Raw genomic sequence first — 16,855 nt, forward strand, 5'->3', positions numbered from 1 at the left:
CCCCGCAAGGCTGTGTACTTAGCCCCTACTATACTCCCTATACACACACGACTGCATGGCAAAATTTGGCTCCAACATCATTTACAAGTTTGCTGACGACACAACCGCAGTGGGTCGGATCTCGAACAACGATGTGTCAGAATACAGGAGGGAGGTAGAGAACATAGTGGCATGGTGTAACGACAACAATCTCTCCCTTAATGCCAGCAAAACTAAAGAACTGGTCATTAACTTCAGGAAGCAAAGTACTGTACAGACTCCTGTACTGTACTTTCTCAGGAAACATAGGAAATTCAACATGTCCACATTGACTCCCACCAATTTTTACAGATGCACCATAGAAACCATCCTATCTGGCTGAATCACAGCCTGTTATGGCAACTGCTTGGCCCAAGACCATAATAAACTACAGAGAGTCGAGAACGCCATGTATGGAATGATGTGTCTAAACTGTACGCAGAACAATACTTTTCATTGTACCTCTGTACACGTGACAATAAACAAATCCAATCCATAGTATTTCTGCAAAATGTTTTCTCAGCTGGTGGGAGGGGATGAAGTGTTCGCCGCTCTAGATTTTGATAGAACCCATTTGACGCCCTGACAAAAGCCAAGACCGAATGAGCCACTGCCGGGCCGTGTTAATCCGCTTCCACAATTTTCACAGAAAGGAGAGGGTTCTGAGTGGGCGAAAAGGATTTGGAATATTGACTGGGATGGAAATATATCCAAATACTTCAAGATATTGGGACTGAATTGGCAAAGAGGCATGCAGCCTTCAATAGGGCGAAGGCGGTGTTTTAAAATAAGGGCGTGACATTTCGCGTGGTGTCACCGGTGTGTTTACAGGTTACAATGGATTCGAAGGATCACTTTTTTGACATGCCGGAGAAAGCGGAGGCCTTCATCCAACCCTGTCAGATGGTGCACCCCGGGACAACGCCTCGCCACCCCCACCACTCCCCTCACCGGAGCTCCCCGGCCAGCAGCACGGCCCCCACCCGACTGTTGGCGGCGATGGACACAGTCCACAGCCGCCACGCTGGGTCCCCGACCGCTGAGAGCTCACATCCCCTGCGCGGTTTGGAAGTCGGCCCATTGTGTGCGGAGCATCAGAAAAGTGCCTTCAGATAATGCCCTGAGGCCATCCGAACGGCGTGCGCCGCGCTCCTTGATGTTGCTTGGGTTGCATCTAAACTGGAGGGGCACCGATATCCTAGATGGGAGGTTTGCAAGAGTCACTCGGGAGGATTTAAGCTAGTTTGGCAGGGGGGTGTGAACCAGAGCGTTAGCTTCGAAGGTGTAATCATAATAATAATGTTGATTGTCACAAGTAGGCTTGTGTAAGTGGGAAATAGAGAACCAAAATAAGAGAACAACATCACCCTCAGGCAGAACAAAAAAGGTGGCAAGTGTGAGAAGGGGGGTGATCAATGCAGGAGTGAGGGTGTTGTACCTAAATGCGTGCAGTGTACGGAACAAGGTGTAAGGAGCTTGTTACGCACATTGAAATTGGCCCGTACAATGTTGTGGGCATCACAGAGACGTGGCTGCAAGGGGATCAGGGCTGGGATCTAAATATCAAAGGATATGTGTTCTGTTGAAAGGACAGGCAGCTGGGCAAAGGGGGCAGGGTTGCATTGTTAGTAAGGAATGAAGTTAAATCGATAGCAAGGAGCGATGTAGGATCAGAAGGCATAGAATCTCTGTGGATAGAGTTGAGGAATTGCTAAGGTAAAAATACATTGATGGGAGTTATATACAGGCGGCCCCCTAGCAGTAGTCAGGAAGTGGGGTAGAAAATAAATCAGGAGATAGAGAAAGCATGTAAAAAAGACAGCACACTATCCATATCACACTATTTACTTCTGAACAGCAGACAGCTGTTCAGAGGGGGTGTTAGGTCGAACGCTAGGTACCAAAATTCCATGCAACATTTTTACTGGTTGCTAACAACCATTTGGCATCTTGCACAAAACCAGTGTTTCAACTCAAAATATCTTCTTGGTTACCTCAGAGAAACTTAAAACAGGAATACGCTGCTGAAAATTAATCCCAATGTCTCCAAACAAAAATGTTAATTTCTATGTTGCGCAATTTAATGTTTCCACCTCTACGCAGTTTGAATGCAAACAGGATTGTTCTTTTTACAGTAATATATTCTTGAATAATGCTATCAGATGAGTTTAATCTGCAGAATCGTTTCAATAAGTGGAAATTGTACAGATGTAAACCTCCCACAGTCTTCATACCCAGTTTTTTCTTTCAGATCTAAGTTTTCAAGCAGCGACTCGCATTGTCTCCACTCCTGTTCATGATGCTTTGAAGTCAATGCGAGAGCTGAGTCAGAATTTCCCAACGAAAGCCAGGTAAGGAAATGAGTATTATTTGCACAGACCACCCTAAAAATATGATGTGTTAATGCTTTTAAGAGGGGAAAAACCTTGTGGAATATATACTCGTCGACAATTCTACATAACCAATCAATAATGACATTTCTCGAATAGAAACTTTTAATATTAGTATCTTGTTTCCAGCACACAGTATGACACAAATATTAGCTAGACATGGTCAGTTAGCTGCATCTCAGCACTCCTGGGGAAATAATTAATGATTTGAAGGATCACAGAAGAATTGTCAAGAAAAGCACAGTTGAAATACTTCTAATTTTAGAGAATGTTGTAAATATTCTGGCAGTCATTGAGCATTGATGCTGTAGCGAAGCTGATAGATTAATACAATTTTATACATTATTTGAGGGACAGATAGTTTAGTGTTCAATTATTTATGTAGGTTTACCTATTCTAATGCATTTATGTTAATAAACAGACATTTGTGAACAAGAAGCCAAGATCAGTCAGTTTGTGAATTTTGGTTGTGTTGTTGCAACAGGTGGGGTGCACCCATTTCAGCCTGTACTGCCTTTGAGAAGTCTGGCCTAATGGAGCTAATGGAATATGGTTTCAATAATAAGCTCCACATTAGGTGGATGTGGTCCTGACGAAGAGGCTGGCGCAAAGGCCTGCCTGGAGGTTGGACGTGGGATTGTTGATGGACCCAAATATTTGCAAAATGGGAAGGGTGATTAATAGGGTTTAATAGGAATGGAAAGGTGTCATGGTCAGTGGCGTAGGAAGCGTTGAAAGCAGTAGTGAGGGGTCAGTGATCTTGGATAAAAGCAAATTACTGCAGATGCTGGAATCTGAAACCAAAGAGAAAACGCTGGAAAATCTGAGCAGGTCTGGCAGCATCTGTAGGGAGAGAAAAGAGCTAACGTTTCGAGTCCAGATGACCCTTTGTCAAAGCTGGACAAATGGTCGTCCCAGGGTTTGGAGAGCCCTAAAGTGTATCATGGAGTTCACCTGACCCACAACTTTGAATAGATTGTGGTTATGGGGAACACACTAGCTTACTCTGCATGTGTGATGCAAACAGAAATCTACAGTACTTTTAAATTAATACAATGTTTATTTATGAAACCAGTTAACACTTTATAAACCCACAGTTAACATCTTAACAACTATCAACACCGATAAATCCCCCAAAAAAGACAGTATTCTCTAAGTAACTCTTAATCTTTCCTTGCAACATCCATAAGACAAAAAGAACCCACTTTACAGAAACACATCAAGTTTAAATTATCTACTGAGAGCAGTTATCATTCTGAATTCACCAAATGATCTAGAGATAGTCTTTAGATGGCAGAGAGATCAAAATTACACCTTCTCTGGCTGGCTGTAACTCCAACACTAAAACAAAACTAAAACACAGACACACCCAAGCTTTTCCTCAAAGCGAAATGAAAAAGCAGAGCCAGAGCTCAGCTCCACCCACACTCTGACATCACTGCAGCCACTTGAGCAGACAAACATTTCTTAAAGTGATATTCCCATGACACACCCCCCAAGAAAAAAAAATCAACTTCAAGATTATTTCATTTTTCACCTTTTCACTATTCTTTAAGAAAATGCAGACAGTAAAATATACTTTTTTGTTTCAAAAAACAACACACGCAAACAGGTATAATAACATAGTCCATTTTAGTTCTTCTTCCTCCACCGAACCGGCTTCTCTTCATCACATTCGAGACAAAGCATTGACTCTCATGTTTTCTCGTCCTGCCACATGTATTATTTTAAAATGAAATGGCTGTAACAATAAACTCCATCAAAACAGTCTGGCATTGTTAATCCGGAAGTGCTCCAAAAATGTCAGTGGATTGTGAACAGTATAGATAATTGTGTCAGATGGATTGCTGGCCACATAAATTTGAAAATGTTGCAAAGCCAGCACCAAGTTCAAAGTCTCCTTTTCTTTTATTTTAAAATACTTTTTATTGAAGAAATTTTTCAGAGTACAAACATTTTAAACCCCCCCTACATTTGAATTATATCAAAACAAAGTCAAACCCCCCTACTTAACAAGAATCCCCCCCTACCCGCGCGCCCCCCCCCCGCCTCCCCCCCCCCCCCCCCCCCCCCCCCCCCCCCCCGACGAACCGGCCGCCAGACCATCTTGTCGTTTCTGGCAGTGTCCTCGGGCAGGCCTTGCCCGTGACACCACCGATACCGTGTTTCCTTCGTTGTCATCCCCCCTCCCCCCCCCCCCCCCCACCCTCCCCCCCCCCCCCCTCCCTCCCGCCCTCCCCTCCCCTCCCGGGTTGCTGCTGTCACGACCCCAGTTTCTATCTCTGATCTAAGAGGTCCAGGAAGGGTTGCCGTCGCCTGAAAAACCCCTGCACCGACCCTCTCAGGGCGAATTTGATTCTTTCCAATTGGATGAAGTTTGCCATGTTGTTTAACCAGGTGTTAACACTTGGAGGCCTTGCGTCCCTCCACTGAATCAAGATCCTCCTCCGAGCCACCAAGGACGCAAAGGCTAATATTCCAGCCTCCCTCGCCTCCTGTACCCCCGGCTCCACCCCAACCCCGAAGATCGCAAGTCCCCATCCTGGCTTGACCCTGGACCCCACCACTCTCGACACCGTCCCTGCCACCCCCTTCCAGAACTCCTCCAGTGCCGGACATGCCCAAAACATGTGTGCATGATTCGCAGGGCTTCCCGAAAATCTGACACACCTGTCTTCACCCCCGAAAAACCGACTCATCCTTGTCCCCGTCATGTGGGCTCTATGCAGTACCTTAAATTGAATAAGACTCAGTCTCGCACATGACGACGACGAGTTGACCCTCTCTAGGGCGTCTGCCCATGTCCCATCCTCTATCTGTTCCCCCAGCTCTACCTCCCACTTGTCTTTCAACTCCACTACTGGTACCTCCTCCACCTCCTGCATAATCTTATAAATGTCCGAGATCTTCCCCTCCCCGACCCAGACCCCTGATAGCACCCTATCACTTGCCCCCCTGTCGGGAAGCACGGGAAACCCCTCTACCTGTCGTCTGGCAAATGCCTTCACTTGGAGGTACCTGAACGTGTTCCCCGGGGGGAGCCCGAATTTCTCCTCCAGCTCTCCCAAGCTCGCAAACCTCCCCTCTATAAACAAGTCCTTCAGTTGCCTAATGCCCACCCTCTGCCAGCTCAGAAATCCCCCTCCTGTATTTCCCGGTGCAAATCTGTGGTTCCCTCTTAGTGGTGCCCTTATCAAACCCCCCACTTCCCCCCTGTGTCGCCTCCACTGCCCCCAGATCTTGAGGGTGGCCGCCACCACCGGGCTCGTGGTATACCTCGCGGGAGGGAGCGGCCATGGTGCCGTTACCAGTGCCCCTAAGCTTATGTTGCCACAGGACGCCCTTTCCATACGCTTCCAAGCTGCCCCCTCCCCTTCCATCATCCACTTTCGTACCATCGATGCATTTGCCGCCCAGTAATATCCTGAAAGATTGGGTAACGCCAGCCCTCCACTATCCCTACTCCGCTCCAAAAAGACCCTTCTAACTCTAGGGGTGCCATGTGCCCACACGTACCCCATGATACTACTCGTTACCTTCTTGAAAAAGGCCCTAGGGAGGAAGATGGGCAGACACTGGAACAAAAACAAGAACCTCGGGAGGACCGTCATTTTAACTGACTGCACCCTCCCTGCCAGCGACAGCGGCACCATGTCCCACCTCTTAAACTCCTCCTCCATCTGTTCCACCAGCCTAGAAAAGTTCAGCTTGTGGAGGGTCCCCCAGTTCTTTGCCACCTGCACCCCCAAGTACCTGAAACTTTTTACTGCTCTTTTGAAGGGGAGCCTCCCAATTCCCTCCCCCTGGTCTCCCGAGTGTATTACAAAGACCTCACTTTTCCCCAGATTTAATTTATATCCCGAAAAGTCCCCGAACTCCGCTAGTATTTCCATAACCTCCGGCATTCCCCCCTCCGGGTCTGCCACATACAGCAACAGGTCATCCGCATAGAGCGAGACCCGATGCTCCTCCCCTCCCCTTGTCAGTCCCCTCCACCCCCCTGAACCCCTCAGTGCCATTGCTAACGGTTCAATCGCTAATGCAAAGAGTAAGGGGGATAGGGGACATCCCTGCCTAGTACCTCGATGGAGCCCAAAATATTCTGACCTCCTCCCGTTTGTTACCACACTCGCCATCGGGTCCGAATAGAGCAGCTTTACCCACTTGATAAATCCCTCCCCAAACCCAAACCTTTCCAACGTCTCCCACAAGTATTCCCACTCCACCCTATCGAATGCCTTCTCCGCGTCTAGCGCTACCACTATCTCCGCCTCCCCCTCCACTGCCGGCATCATGATCACGTTTAACAATCTCCGGACATTTGTGTTAAGTTGGCGTCCCTTCACGAACCCCGTCTGGTCTTCATGGATTACCCCTGGCACACAATCCTCTATCCTGGTTGCCAGGACCTTTGCTAACAGCTTGGCATCTACATTTAAGAGGGAGATAGGCCTGTAGGACCCGCACTGGACCGGGTCCTTGTCCCGCTTCAAAATCAAGGAGATCAGGGCCTGCGACATTGTTGGGGGCAAAACCCCCCCCTCGCGCGCCTCATTAAAGGCTCTCACCAGCACTGGGCCCACCAAGTCCACAAATTTCCTGTAAAACTCCACCGGGAACCCATCCGGCCCCGGCGCCTTCCCCGCCTGCATCTGGCCTATCCCTTTAATTAGCTCCTGCAGCTCTATCGGCGCCCCCAACCCTTCTACCAGCTCCTCCTGTACCTTTGGGAACCTCAATTTGTCGAGAAAGTTCTCCATTCCCCCTCTCCTCTTCGGCGGTTCAGACCTATACAATTCCCTGTAGAAGTCCCTGAAGACCCTATTCACCTCTTGCCCCTTCTGCACTACGTCCCCACCCCTCTCTCTCACTCCCCCAATCTCTCTGGCTGCATCTCGCTTACGAAGCTGGTGTGCCAGCATCCTGCTCGCCTTTTCCCCGTACTCATACGCCGCACCCTGCGCCCTTCTCCACTGCGTCTCCGCCTTCCTAGTGGTCAGTAGGTCGAACCTAGCCTGTAAACTGCGCCGCTCCCTCAATAGCCCCTCCTCTGGTGCCGCCGCATATTTCCTATCTACTTCTAGGAGCTCCCCCACCAGCCTCTCCCTTTCCTGCCTCTCCTTCCTCTCTCTGTGTGCCCTTATGGAGATCAGCTCTCCTCTAATCACTGCTTTCAGGGCCTCCCAGACCGTCCCCACCTGCACCTCACCCGTGTCGTTCGTACCCAGATAGTTCTCAATGCCCGTTCTAACCCTTCTGCACACATCTTCGTCCGCCAACAGCCCCACATCCAGGCGCCACAACGGGCGCTGATCCCGCGCCTCCCCCAATTCCACGTCCACCCAATGTGGTGCATGGTCCGATATCGCAATGGCCGAGTACTCCGTGTCCTGCGCTCTCGGTATCAGCCCCCTGTTCAATACGAAAAAGTCTATCCTGGAGTACACTCTGTGGACGTGGGAGAAAAAAGAATACTCCCTCGCCCTAGGCCTACCAAATCTCCATGGGTCTACCCCTCCCATCTGCTCCATAAACCCCCTTAACACCTCTGCCGCTGCCGGCCTCCTATTCGTCCTGGAACTCGATCTATCCAGCCCAGGGTCCAACACCGTATTAAAGTCCCCTCCCATGATCAGGCCCCCTGCCTCCAGTCCCGGAATGAGGCCCAGCAGGCGCCTCATAAAGCCCGCGTCGTCCCAATTCGGGGCATACACATTCACCAGCACCACATTCTCTCCCTGCAACCTACCCCTCACCATCACATACCTGCCCTCCTTGTCTGCCACCACTTCTGCCGCCACGAACGACACCCTCTTTCCCACCAGAATCGCCACCCCCCCGGTTCTTGACATCCAAGCCTGAGTGGAACACCTGTCCCACCCACCCCCTTCTCAGGCGGACCTGATCTGCTACCCTCAAGTGAGTCTCCTGCAACATCGCTACATCAGCCTTCAGTCCCTTCAGGTGCGAGAAGACCCTTGATCTTTTAACCGGCCCATTCAGCCCCCTTACATTCCACGTAATCAATCGGATCGCTGGGCGACCCGTCCCTGCTCCCTGTCGATTAGCCATGTTCTGTCCCTTGCTCGCCCCGGGTCATCCCTCCCTTTCTGACCCGTTTCCCATAGCGATGCCCCCCCCCCCCCCCCCAGCTCTCCCCTTCTCGTCCCTGGTCTTTCCAGCAGCAACCCGGTATCTCCCCCTAACCTTCCCCCCCCCCCCCCCCCCCCCCTCCCCCCCCCCCCCGGCTAGGACCCCTCCTAGCCGCGATGTGCCCAACAGCGTACTCCCGAGAGTCAGCTGATCTCCGCTGACCCGGCTGCTCCTGCCACACTCCGACTCCTCGCGGTTCGAGGGGGGGGGAGGGGCCTCCCCCCCCCCCCACCATTCCACTCTGACCCCGCTCCAGCGCGGGAAAGGCCGCCATTACTGGCCACTCCCCACTCTTCTCCCCTCCTCTCTCCTCCATCCCGCGCGCGGGAAAAACAGAGGAAAGCCCGCGCTTTCGCCCGGCCACACCCCGCCCCGCCATCTTCCACTCCCCCCCATCCCCATCCACGCCCGTGAAGGATCCCCTTAAAACCCCAGAGATAAACCCGCATGATCAACCCACTCCCCCCCGTCCCGTCTTCCCAACTTAACAATATAAATACCCCATAGCAACTAAATACATAAATACTTAACTACATACTTAAATAACAAAATAATTAAATAGCTATCAACTAACAATGTGCTTAACCATCACCCTCCATCAAACAGTATAAATAACCACAGATAACCATAACCAGAGAAGGAAGAAAAAACAAAAAAAAAAGGACCAAACACCCGAAGAAAAAGGGGTAAAAAGGGTAAATGACTAAGGGAAGTTGGAAACGGGAAGAAACACACCATAAGAAGAAAACGACCCGCAATAGAAATTTCAACAGTTCAAATATACAGAAACACCAAACAACTCGAAACCTTCAAGATATTCAAAAAGTCAAACGTTCAAGAAAAGCCAAACAATCCAAGAAACTGTTACCCAGCTCCGACCTGGCCTGAAAAGATAAGGGCCACTTGCTCAATCAAGAGTACCCAGGTGGCTACGACCGCCGGTGCTCCCAGGTTTTAGTTCATGTCCAGCTTTTCTTCTTGTACAAAGGTCCAGGCCTCCTCTGGGGACTCAAAATAATGATGTTGGTCCTTGTAGGTGACCCACAAGCGCGCCGGCTGCAGCATTCCAAATTTGATCCTCTTCGCGTGTAGCACCGCCTTCGTCCGGTTGAACCGGGCCCGCCGCTTTGCCACCTCCGCACTCCAGTCCTGGTACACCCTTACCGTCGAGTTCTGCCACTTACTGCTTTTCTCCCTTTTTGCCCACCTCAGGACTTTCTCCCGATCACATAGCCGCTGGAACCGCACCAGCACCGCCCTCGGGGGCTCGTTTGCCCTAGGCCTCCTGGCCATGACCCGGTATGCCTCTTCCAGCTCCAGGGGCGCAGGACCGGCCCCTTCCCCCATCAGGGAGCTCAGCATCTCCGCAACATATCTCGGGAGATCCGACCCCTCCACGCCTTCTTCTAGGCCCAGGATCCTCAAATTTTTCCTCCTCATCCGAGTGTCCAGCTCCTCGAAACGGCTCTGCCACTTCAGGTGGAGTGCCTCGTGCACCTCCACCTTTGCCCCGAGGACCGTGGCCTCCTCCTCCCTCGCGGTCATCTCCTGCTGCAGCTCTCTGATCGACGCCTCTTGGGTCGCCTGGGCTCCCACCAACCTGGTGGTCGTCGCGTTCATGGACTCTAAGAGCTCCACTTTCAGCTCCGTGAAAAAACGGAGGAGAGCGGCCTGCTGCTCCTCCGCCCATTTCCTCCATTCCTCCGGTGCGCCGCCGGCCGCCATTTTGATTTTCTTCCCCCGCTTTTTTTGGGGAGCTGCTGCCACTTTTCTTGCCGCTCCACTCCGAGTACCGACCATAAAATCGGTCTAGTTCTCCTCAGGGGACCTTCCCCCACCGGGATTCGTCTTTTCAGCACCGTTGGGGCCCTCCAAATGGCCCGAAAACACCTTTGTCGCAGGAGCTTCCAAATGTGCGGCTCAGCTAGTCATAGCCGCAACCGGAAGTCCAAAGTCTCCTTTTCAATCGTAGAATAATTCTTCTGGTGAGAATTCAATTTTTTCGAAAAATAACCAATAGGCCGCTCTCACCATTCGTCGTCGTCTTGTAAGAGCACCGCACCTACGCCCACATCACTGGCATCAACAGCCACGTTGAATGGTTTTGTATAATTTGGGATGACTAACACAGGAGCAGTGGTTAACACAGCCTTCAGGCCGTCAAATGCCTGTTGACACTCCGCTGTCCACTGGAATCTGTTACGTTTCTTGAGCAAGTCTGTCAGTGGAGCGGCCACACTGCTAAAATTCAGGACAAATTTCCAGTAAAATCCACTCATACCAAGAAATCGCATTATTTCCTGTCGTGTCGAGGTATTGGAAACGCCCCAATAACTTTTCTTTTCACGTCTCGTGGGACCATTCAACCCTGTCCAATTGTATGGCCAAGGAAAGTGACTTGGGCTGCTCCAAATTCACTTTTGGCTAGGTTTACCACCAAACCCGCTTCTTGAAGTTGATCGAATAACTCCATCAGATGCTTCAAATGTTCTATCCATGTCTCGCTAAAACTTACCAGATCGTTGATGTACACCGCACAATTGAGTGATCCTGAAACAACTTTGTTAGTTAACCGTTGAAATGTGGCTGGGGCGTTTTTCATGCCAAATGGCATAACTTTGAATTGGTATATACCATCTGGAGTCACAAAAGCTGAAATCTCCTTTGCCCTTTCGGATAAAGGTACCCTACAGTAACCTTTAAGTAAATCCAGTTTGGAAATAAAAGCTGATTGTCCCACATTCTCAATGTAATCCCGCAAACGTGGGATAGGATAAGAGTCCGTTCTTGTAACTGCATTAACCTTTCTATAGTCCATACACAACCGTTGGGTACCGCCTGGATTTTGTCCCATCACTATGGGTGAGCTCCATTGGCTGCAACCCACTTCAATTATGCCATTTTTAAGCATACTCTCAATTTCTTTGCTAACCTGTGCCAATTTTAATTTGGTTCATCACTTTGAGTTAGAATCATTAAAACCTCCTCTTTTTGCTCTCCTTCCCTTTCAAAGTACCTTTTAAGCATATTCACTTGACAAACACGGTGAGTTTTCCTTCTATCCGGCGTTCTTATCACATAATTCACCTCACTTAATTTCCTTTCAATCTGATAAGTTCCACAAAACCTAGCTTTTAAAGGTTCACCTACCACTGGTGACGATAGTAAAACTTTATCTTCACTGGCAAAGCTACAAACTTTGGATTTCTTGTCCGCTACCCATTTCATCACATTTTGTGTTACTTTCAAATGCTGTCTAGCCAATTCACCTGCTCTTATTTAATCGTTCCCTAAAATTTGACACATAATCCAATTATGTAAGTTCCGATTTCTTACCAAATCAATCCTTATCCTTAATCAATTTAAATGGCCCTCATGACTAAAAATTAATTCAGAAAGACTGAATTTAGTTGACTCATTAGATGCATCCCTAATTTCAAACAGTACAAATAGAATTCCTTTGTCCCAATCCTCTGGATAATCTTGACAATAAGCCCTCAACATTGTCTTTAATGTCTGATGCCACCTTTCTAATGCTCCTTGCGATTCTGGATGGTACGCAGTTGATTTAAATTGTTTTATTCCAACGCTATCCATAACTTCTTTGAATAACCTTAAGGTAAAATTTGATCCTTGATCCGATTATTTCTGTGGGTAGTCCATATCTAGTAAAGATAAGTAACTCCTCCACAATCTTTTTAGCTGTAATATTACATACTGGAATGTCCTCTGGACACCGAGTAGACACATCTATTCTAGAATGCTGGAATGGGTATTAAGGGTGCTGGTTTTATCACTGCTTGAGGTTTCTCTACCACTTGACATGTGCGATAAAATTTAGAACATAGAACTTTACAGCGCAGTACAGGCCCTTCGGCCCTCGATGTTGCGCCGACCTCTGAAGCCCATCTACACTATTCCCTTATCATCCATATGTTTATCCAATGACCATTTAAATGTCCTCTACTGTTGCATGCAGGGCATTCTACACCCTTACTACTCTCTGAGTAAAGAACTTACCTCTGACATCTGTCCTATATCTATCTCCCCTCAATTTAAAGCTGTGTCCCCTCGTGCGAGCCATCACCATCCGAGGACAAAGGCTCTCACTGCCCACCCTATCTAATCCTCTGATCATCTTGTATGCCTCAATTAATTCACCTCTTAACCTTCTTCTCTCTAACGAAAACAGCCTTAAGTCACTCAGTCTTTCCTCATAACAGCCTTAAGTCCCTCAGCCTTCCCTCCATACTAGGCAACATCCTGGTAAATCTCCTCTGCACCCTTTCCAATGCTTCCACATCCTTCCTATAATGCGGCGACCAGAACTGCACGCTATACTCCAAATGCGGCCGCACCAGAGTTTTGTACAACTGCAACATGACCTCATGACTCCGAAACTCAATCCATCTACCAATAAAAGCTAACATACCATACGCCTTCTTAACAACCCTATCAACCTGGGTGGCAACCTTCAAGGATCTATGTACATGGACACCAAGATCTCTCTGCTCATCCACACCACCAAGAATCTTACCATTAGCCCAGTACTCTGTCTTCCTGTTACTCCTTCAAAAATGAATCACCTCACACTTTTCTGCATTAAACTCCATTTGCCACCTCTCAGCCCAGCTCTGCAGCTTACCTATGTCCCTCTGTAACCTGCAACATCCACACTGTCCACAACTCCACCGACTTTAGTGTCATCTGCAAATTTACTTACCCATCCTTGCTGTGTTTATTTTTGTGGTACTGTATTCTGAGAAAAAAAAATCCATACCGGTTGATGACAAATAGGTTTATTGTGCTTTAATGACAGTTGTTGTTGAAGATTGCCCGGGCTATTGTCCCCTAGGAACAGCCCGAAGGACCTTTAATGACAGAAGCAGCTTATTAAATACCCATGGTTGACCTGACGCTTATGCCACGTTTCTCCTTGACAAGTTTAATGAATGATTTAACACAGTAATCACTAGAAACTGTGTATATTTGATATGAATTGGTTATTTTTAGAGTAATTTAATTCAATTTAGTCAGTAAAAAGTTTTTTTCATTACTTTTCATATTAGAATAAGTTTGGCAACGTACGAAAATACCGCTAATCCGTTTCCAACCCTCATGGTAAGGTAGATGGACTTTAGGATTAGTTTACCACGCATATAAGAAGATTTTTTTTCTGTGGAATGGCTACGGGGGTCCACAAAAAAAAATTAAGAGGAAAAGGGGTTCATGGGTTAAAAAAGGTTGAGAACTCCTGTTCTACGCCCTCCTCCAGGTCATTTATAAAAATGACAAACAGCAGTGACCCCAAAACAGATCCTTGTGGTACACCACTAGTAACTGAACTCCAGGCTGAACATTTCCCATTAACCCCCACCCTCTGTCTTCTTATAGCAAGCCAATTTCTGATCCAAACCGCTAAATCACCCTGAATCCCATGCCTCCGTATTTCCTGAAATAGCCTACCGTGGGGAACCTTATCAAACGCTTTACTGAAATCCATATACTTCACGTCAACTGCTTTACCCTTATCGACCTGTTTGGTCACCTTTTCAAAGAACTCAATAAGGTTTGTGAGGCACGACCTACTCTTCACGAAACAGTGTTGACTATCTCTAATCAAATTATTCCTTTCTGGATGATTATAAATCCTATGTCTTATAAACCTTTCAAAGACTTTGCTCACAACAGAAGTAAGGCTCACTGGTCTATAGCTACCGGGGTTCTCTCTACTCCCCTTCTTGAACAAGGGGACAACATTTGCTGTCCTCCAATCTTCTGGCACTATTCCTGTAGACAGTGACGACATAAAGATCAAAGCCAATGGCTCAGCAATCTCCTCCCTAGCTTCCCAGATAATCCTCGGATAAATCCCATCCGGCCCAAGGGACTTATCTATTTTCACACTGTCCAGAATTGCTAACACCTCCTCTTTGTGAACCTCAAGCCCATCTAGTCTAGTAGCCTGTATCTCAGTATTCTCCTCGACAACATTGTCTTTTTCCTGTGTGAATATTGATGAAAAATATTCATTTAGCACCTCTCCTATCTCCTTGGACTCCACGCACAACTTCCCACCACTGTCCTTGACTGGCCCTACTCTTACCCGAGTCATTCTTTTATCCCTGACATACCTATAGAAAGTTTTATGGTTATCCTTGCTCCTACCTGCCAAAGACTTCTCATGTCCCCAACTGGCTCTTCTTAGCTCTCTCTTTAGGTCCTTCCTAGCTAACTTGTAACTCTCGAGCACCCGAACTGAACCTTCAGGTCTGATCTTTACATAAGCCTCAGGGGCTGTTTAGCACACTGGGCTAAATCGCTGGCTTTGGAAGCAGACCAAGGTAGGCCAGCAGCACGGTTCAATTCCCGTAACAGCATTCCCGAACAGGCGCCGGAATGTAGCGACTAGGGGCTTTTCACAGTAACTTCATTGAAGCCTACTCGTGACAATAAACGATTTTATTTCATTTCTTCCTCTTGACAAGTGATTCAACTACTTTAGTAAACCACGGTTCCCTCGCTCGACCTGACAGGCACATACTTATCAAGGACACACAGTAGCTGTTCCTTGAACGAGCTCCACATTTCAATTGTGCCAACCCCTGCAGTTTCCTTCCCCATCCTATGCATCCTAAGTCTTGCCTCATTGCATCATTAATGCCTTTCCCCCAGCTATAACTCTTGCCCTCTGGTATATACCTATCCCTTTCCATCGCTAAAGTAAACGTAACTGAATTGTGGTCACTATCACCAAAGTGCTCACCTACTTCCAGATCTAGCACCTGTCCTGGTTCATTACCCAGGACTAAATCCAATGTGGCCTCGCCTCTTGTTGGCCTATCTTCATACTGTGTCAGGAAACCCTCCTGCACACATTGGACAAAAACAGACCTATCTAAAGTACTCGATCTATCGCGTTTCCTGTCAATATTTGGAATGTTAAAGTCCCCCATAACAACTACCCTGTTACTTTCGCTCCGATCCAGAATCATCTTTGCAATCCTTTCCTCTACATCCCTGGAACTTTTTGGAGGCCTATAGAAAACTCCCAACAGGGTGACCTCTCCCCTCCTGTTTCTAACCTCAGCCCATACTACCTCAGTAGGCGAGTCCTCATCAAACTTCCTTTCTGCAACAACCATTCCTATCCCTGCTCTAGCCATGTCTCCGAAATGGCCACAACATCGAAGTTCCAGGTACCAACCCATGCTGCAAGTTCACCCACCTTATTCCAGATGCTCCTGGCGTTGAAGTAGACACACTTCAAACCACCTTCCTGCCTACCGGTACACACCTGCAACCTTGAAACCTTACTCATGACCTCACTACTCTCAACATCCTGTATACTGGAGCTACAATTCGGGTTCCCAACCCCCTGCTGAATTAGTTTAAACCCTCCCGAAGAGCATTAGCAAATTTCCCCCCCAGGATATTGGCACCCCTCTGGTCCAGGTGTAGACCATCCCGTTTGTAGAGGTCTCACCTACCCCAGAATAAGTCCCAATTATCCTGGTATCTGAAACCCTCCCTCCAGCACCATCCCTGTAGCCACGTGTTCAACTGCTCTCTCTGCCTGTTCCTCGTCTCGCCAGCACATGGCACGGGTAACAACCCAGAGATAATAATTCTGTTTGTTCTAGCTCTAAGTTTCCACCCTAGCTCCCTGAATTCCTGCCATATTCTTACCCTTTTCCTACCTATGTTGTTGGTGCCTATGTGGACCATGACTTGGGACTGCTCCCCCTCCCTCTCAAGGGTCCCGAAAACATTTAAATGCATCGTTATGTAGTCCAGGCCAATAAAAATGTTTTTGTATTTTAGCTTGAGTTTTCCTTATTTCCAAATGACCTCCCACTGGTACCTCATGTGCAACTCGCAACGCCTCCTTTCAATACCCGACCGGCAATACTACTTGATGAACTTCTGCCACTTTTCATCTGCCTGCATATGTAAAGGTCTCCACTTCCTCATCAAGACATCATTTTTACGGTAATAACACTCCGGTATACACTCAGATTCCTCTTCCATGTATGCTTTCTGATACATCCAGTTTATTTCTACATCTTTCTGTTGTAACTCCGCCAATTTTCCTGAACTAAAAATATCCGCCTGATCCTCCACCTGTTCTTTTCCAACTGTTATGTGCCAGGGTTTAGAGATTGGGCCTTGGGTTGATGGGTCCGATGCCGTGGCGCCCGCCGTCACTGGGTTTGGCTGTTGGCATCTTTGTCCCCTGTGTGACTAGTCAGGGTGTCGGGCCGGACGTAATGCTTGGTGGAGTACCTGCCGGC

The 16,855-nt window shown here is 48.1% G+C and overlaps 1 protein-coding gene across 5 annotated transcripts in view; it reads left to right on the forward strand.

Moving 5' to 3' along the window:
- uggt2 (UDP-glucose glycoprotein glucosyltransferase 2) overlaps positions 1–16,855 on the forward strand; it is a 625,263-nt gene that overhangs the window by 248,212 nt on the left and 360,196 nt on the right. For all 5 annotated transcript variants that reach the window (XM_038817830.1, XM_038817832.1, XM_038817829.1 and 2 more), the window contains one exon: positions 2,270–2,369. In XM_038817830.1, coding sequence (XP_038673758.1) covers positions 2,270–2,369 — 100 coding nt within the window. The remainder of the gene's footprint in view (positions 1–2,269; positions 2,370–16,855) is intronic.

Source organism: Scyliorhinus canicula, chromosome 14 (genome assembly GCF_902713615.1).
Source record: "Scyliorhinus canicula chromosome 14, sScyCan1.1, whole genome shotgun sequence".
Lineage (NCBI taxonomy): Eukaryota > Metazoa > Chordata > Chondrichthyes > Carcharhiniformes > Scyliorhinidae > Scyliorhinus > Scyliorhinus canicula.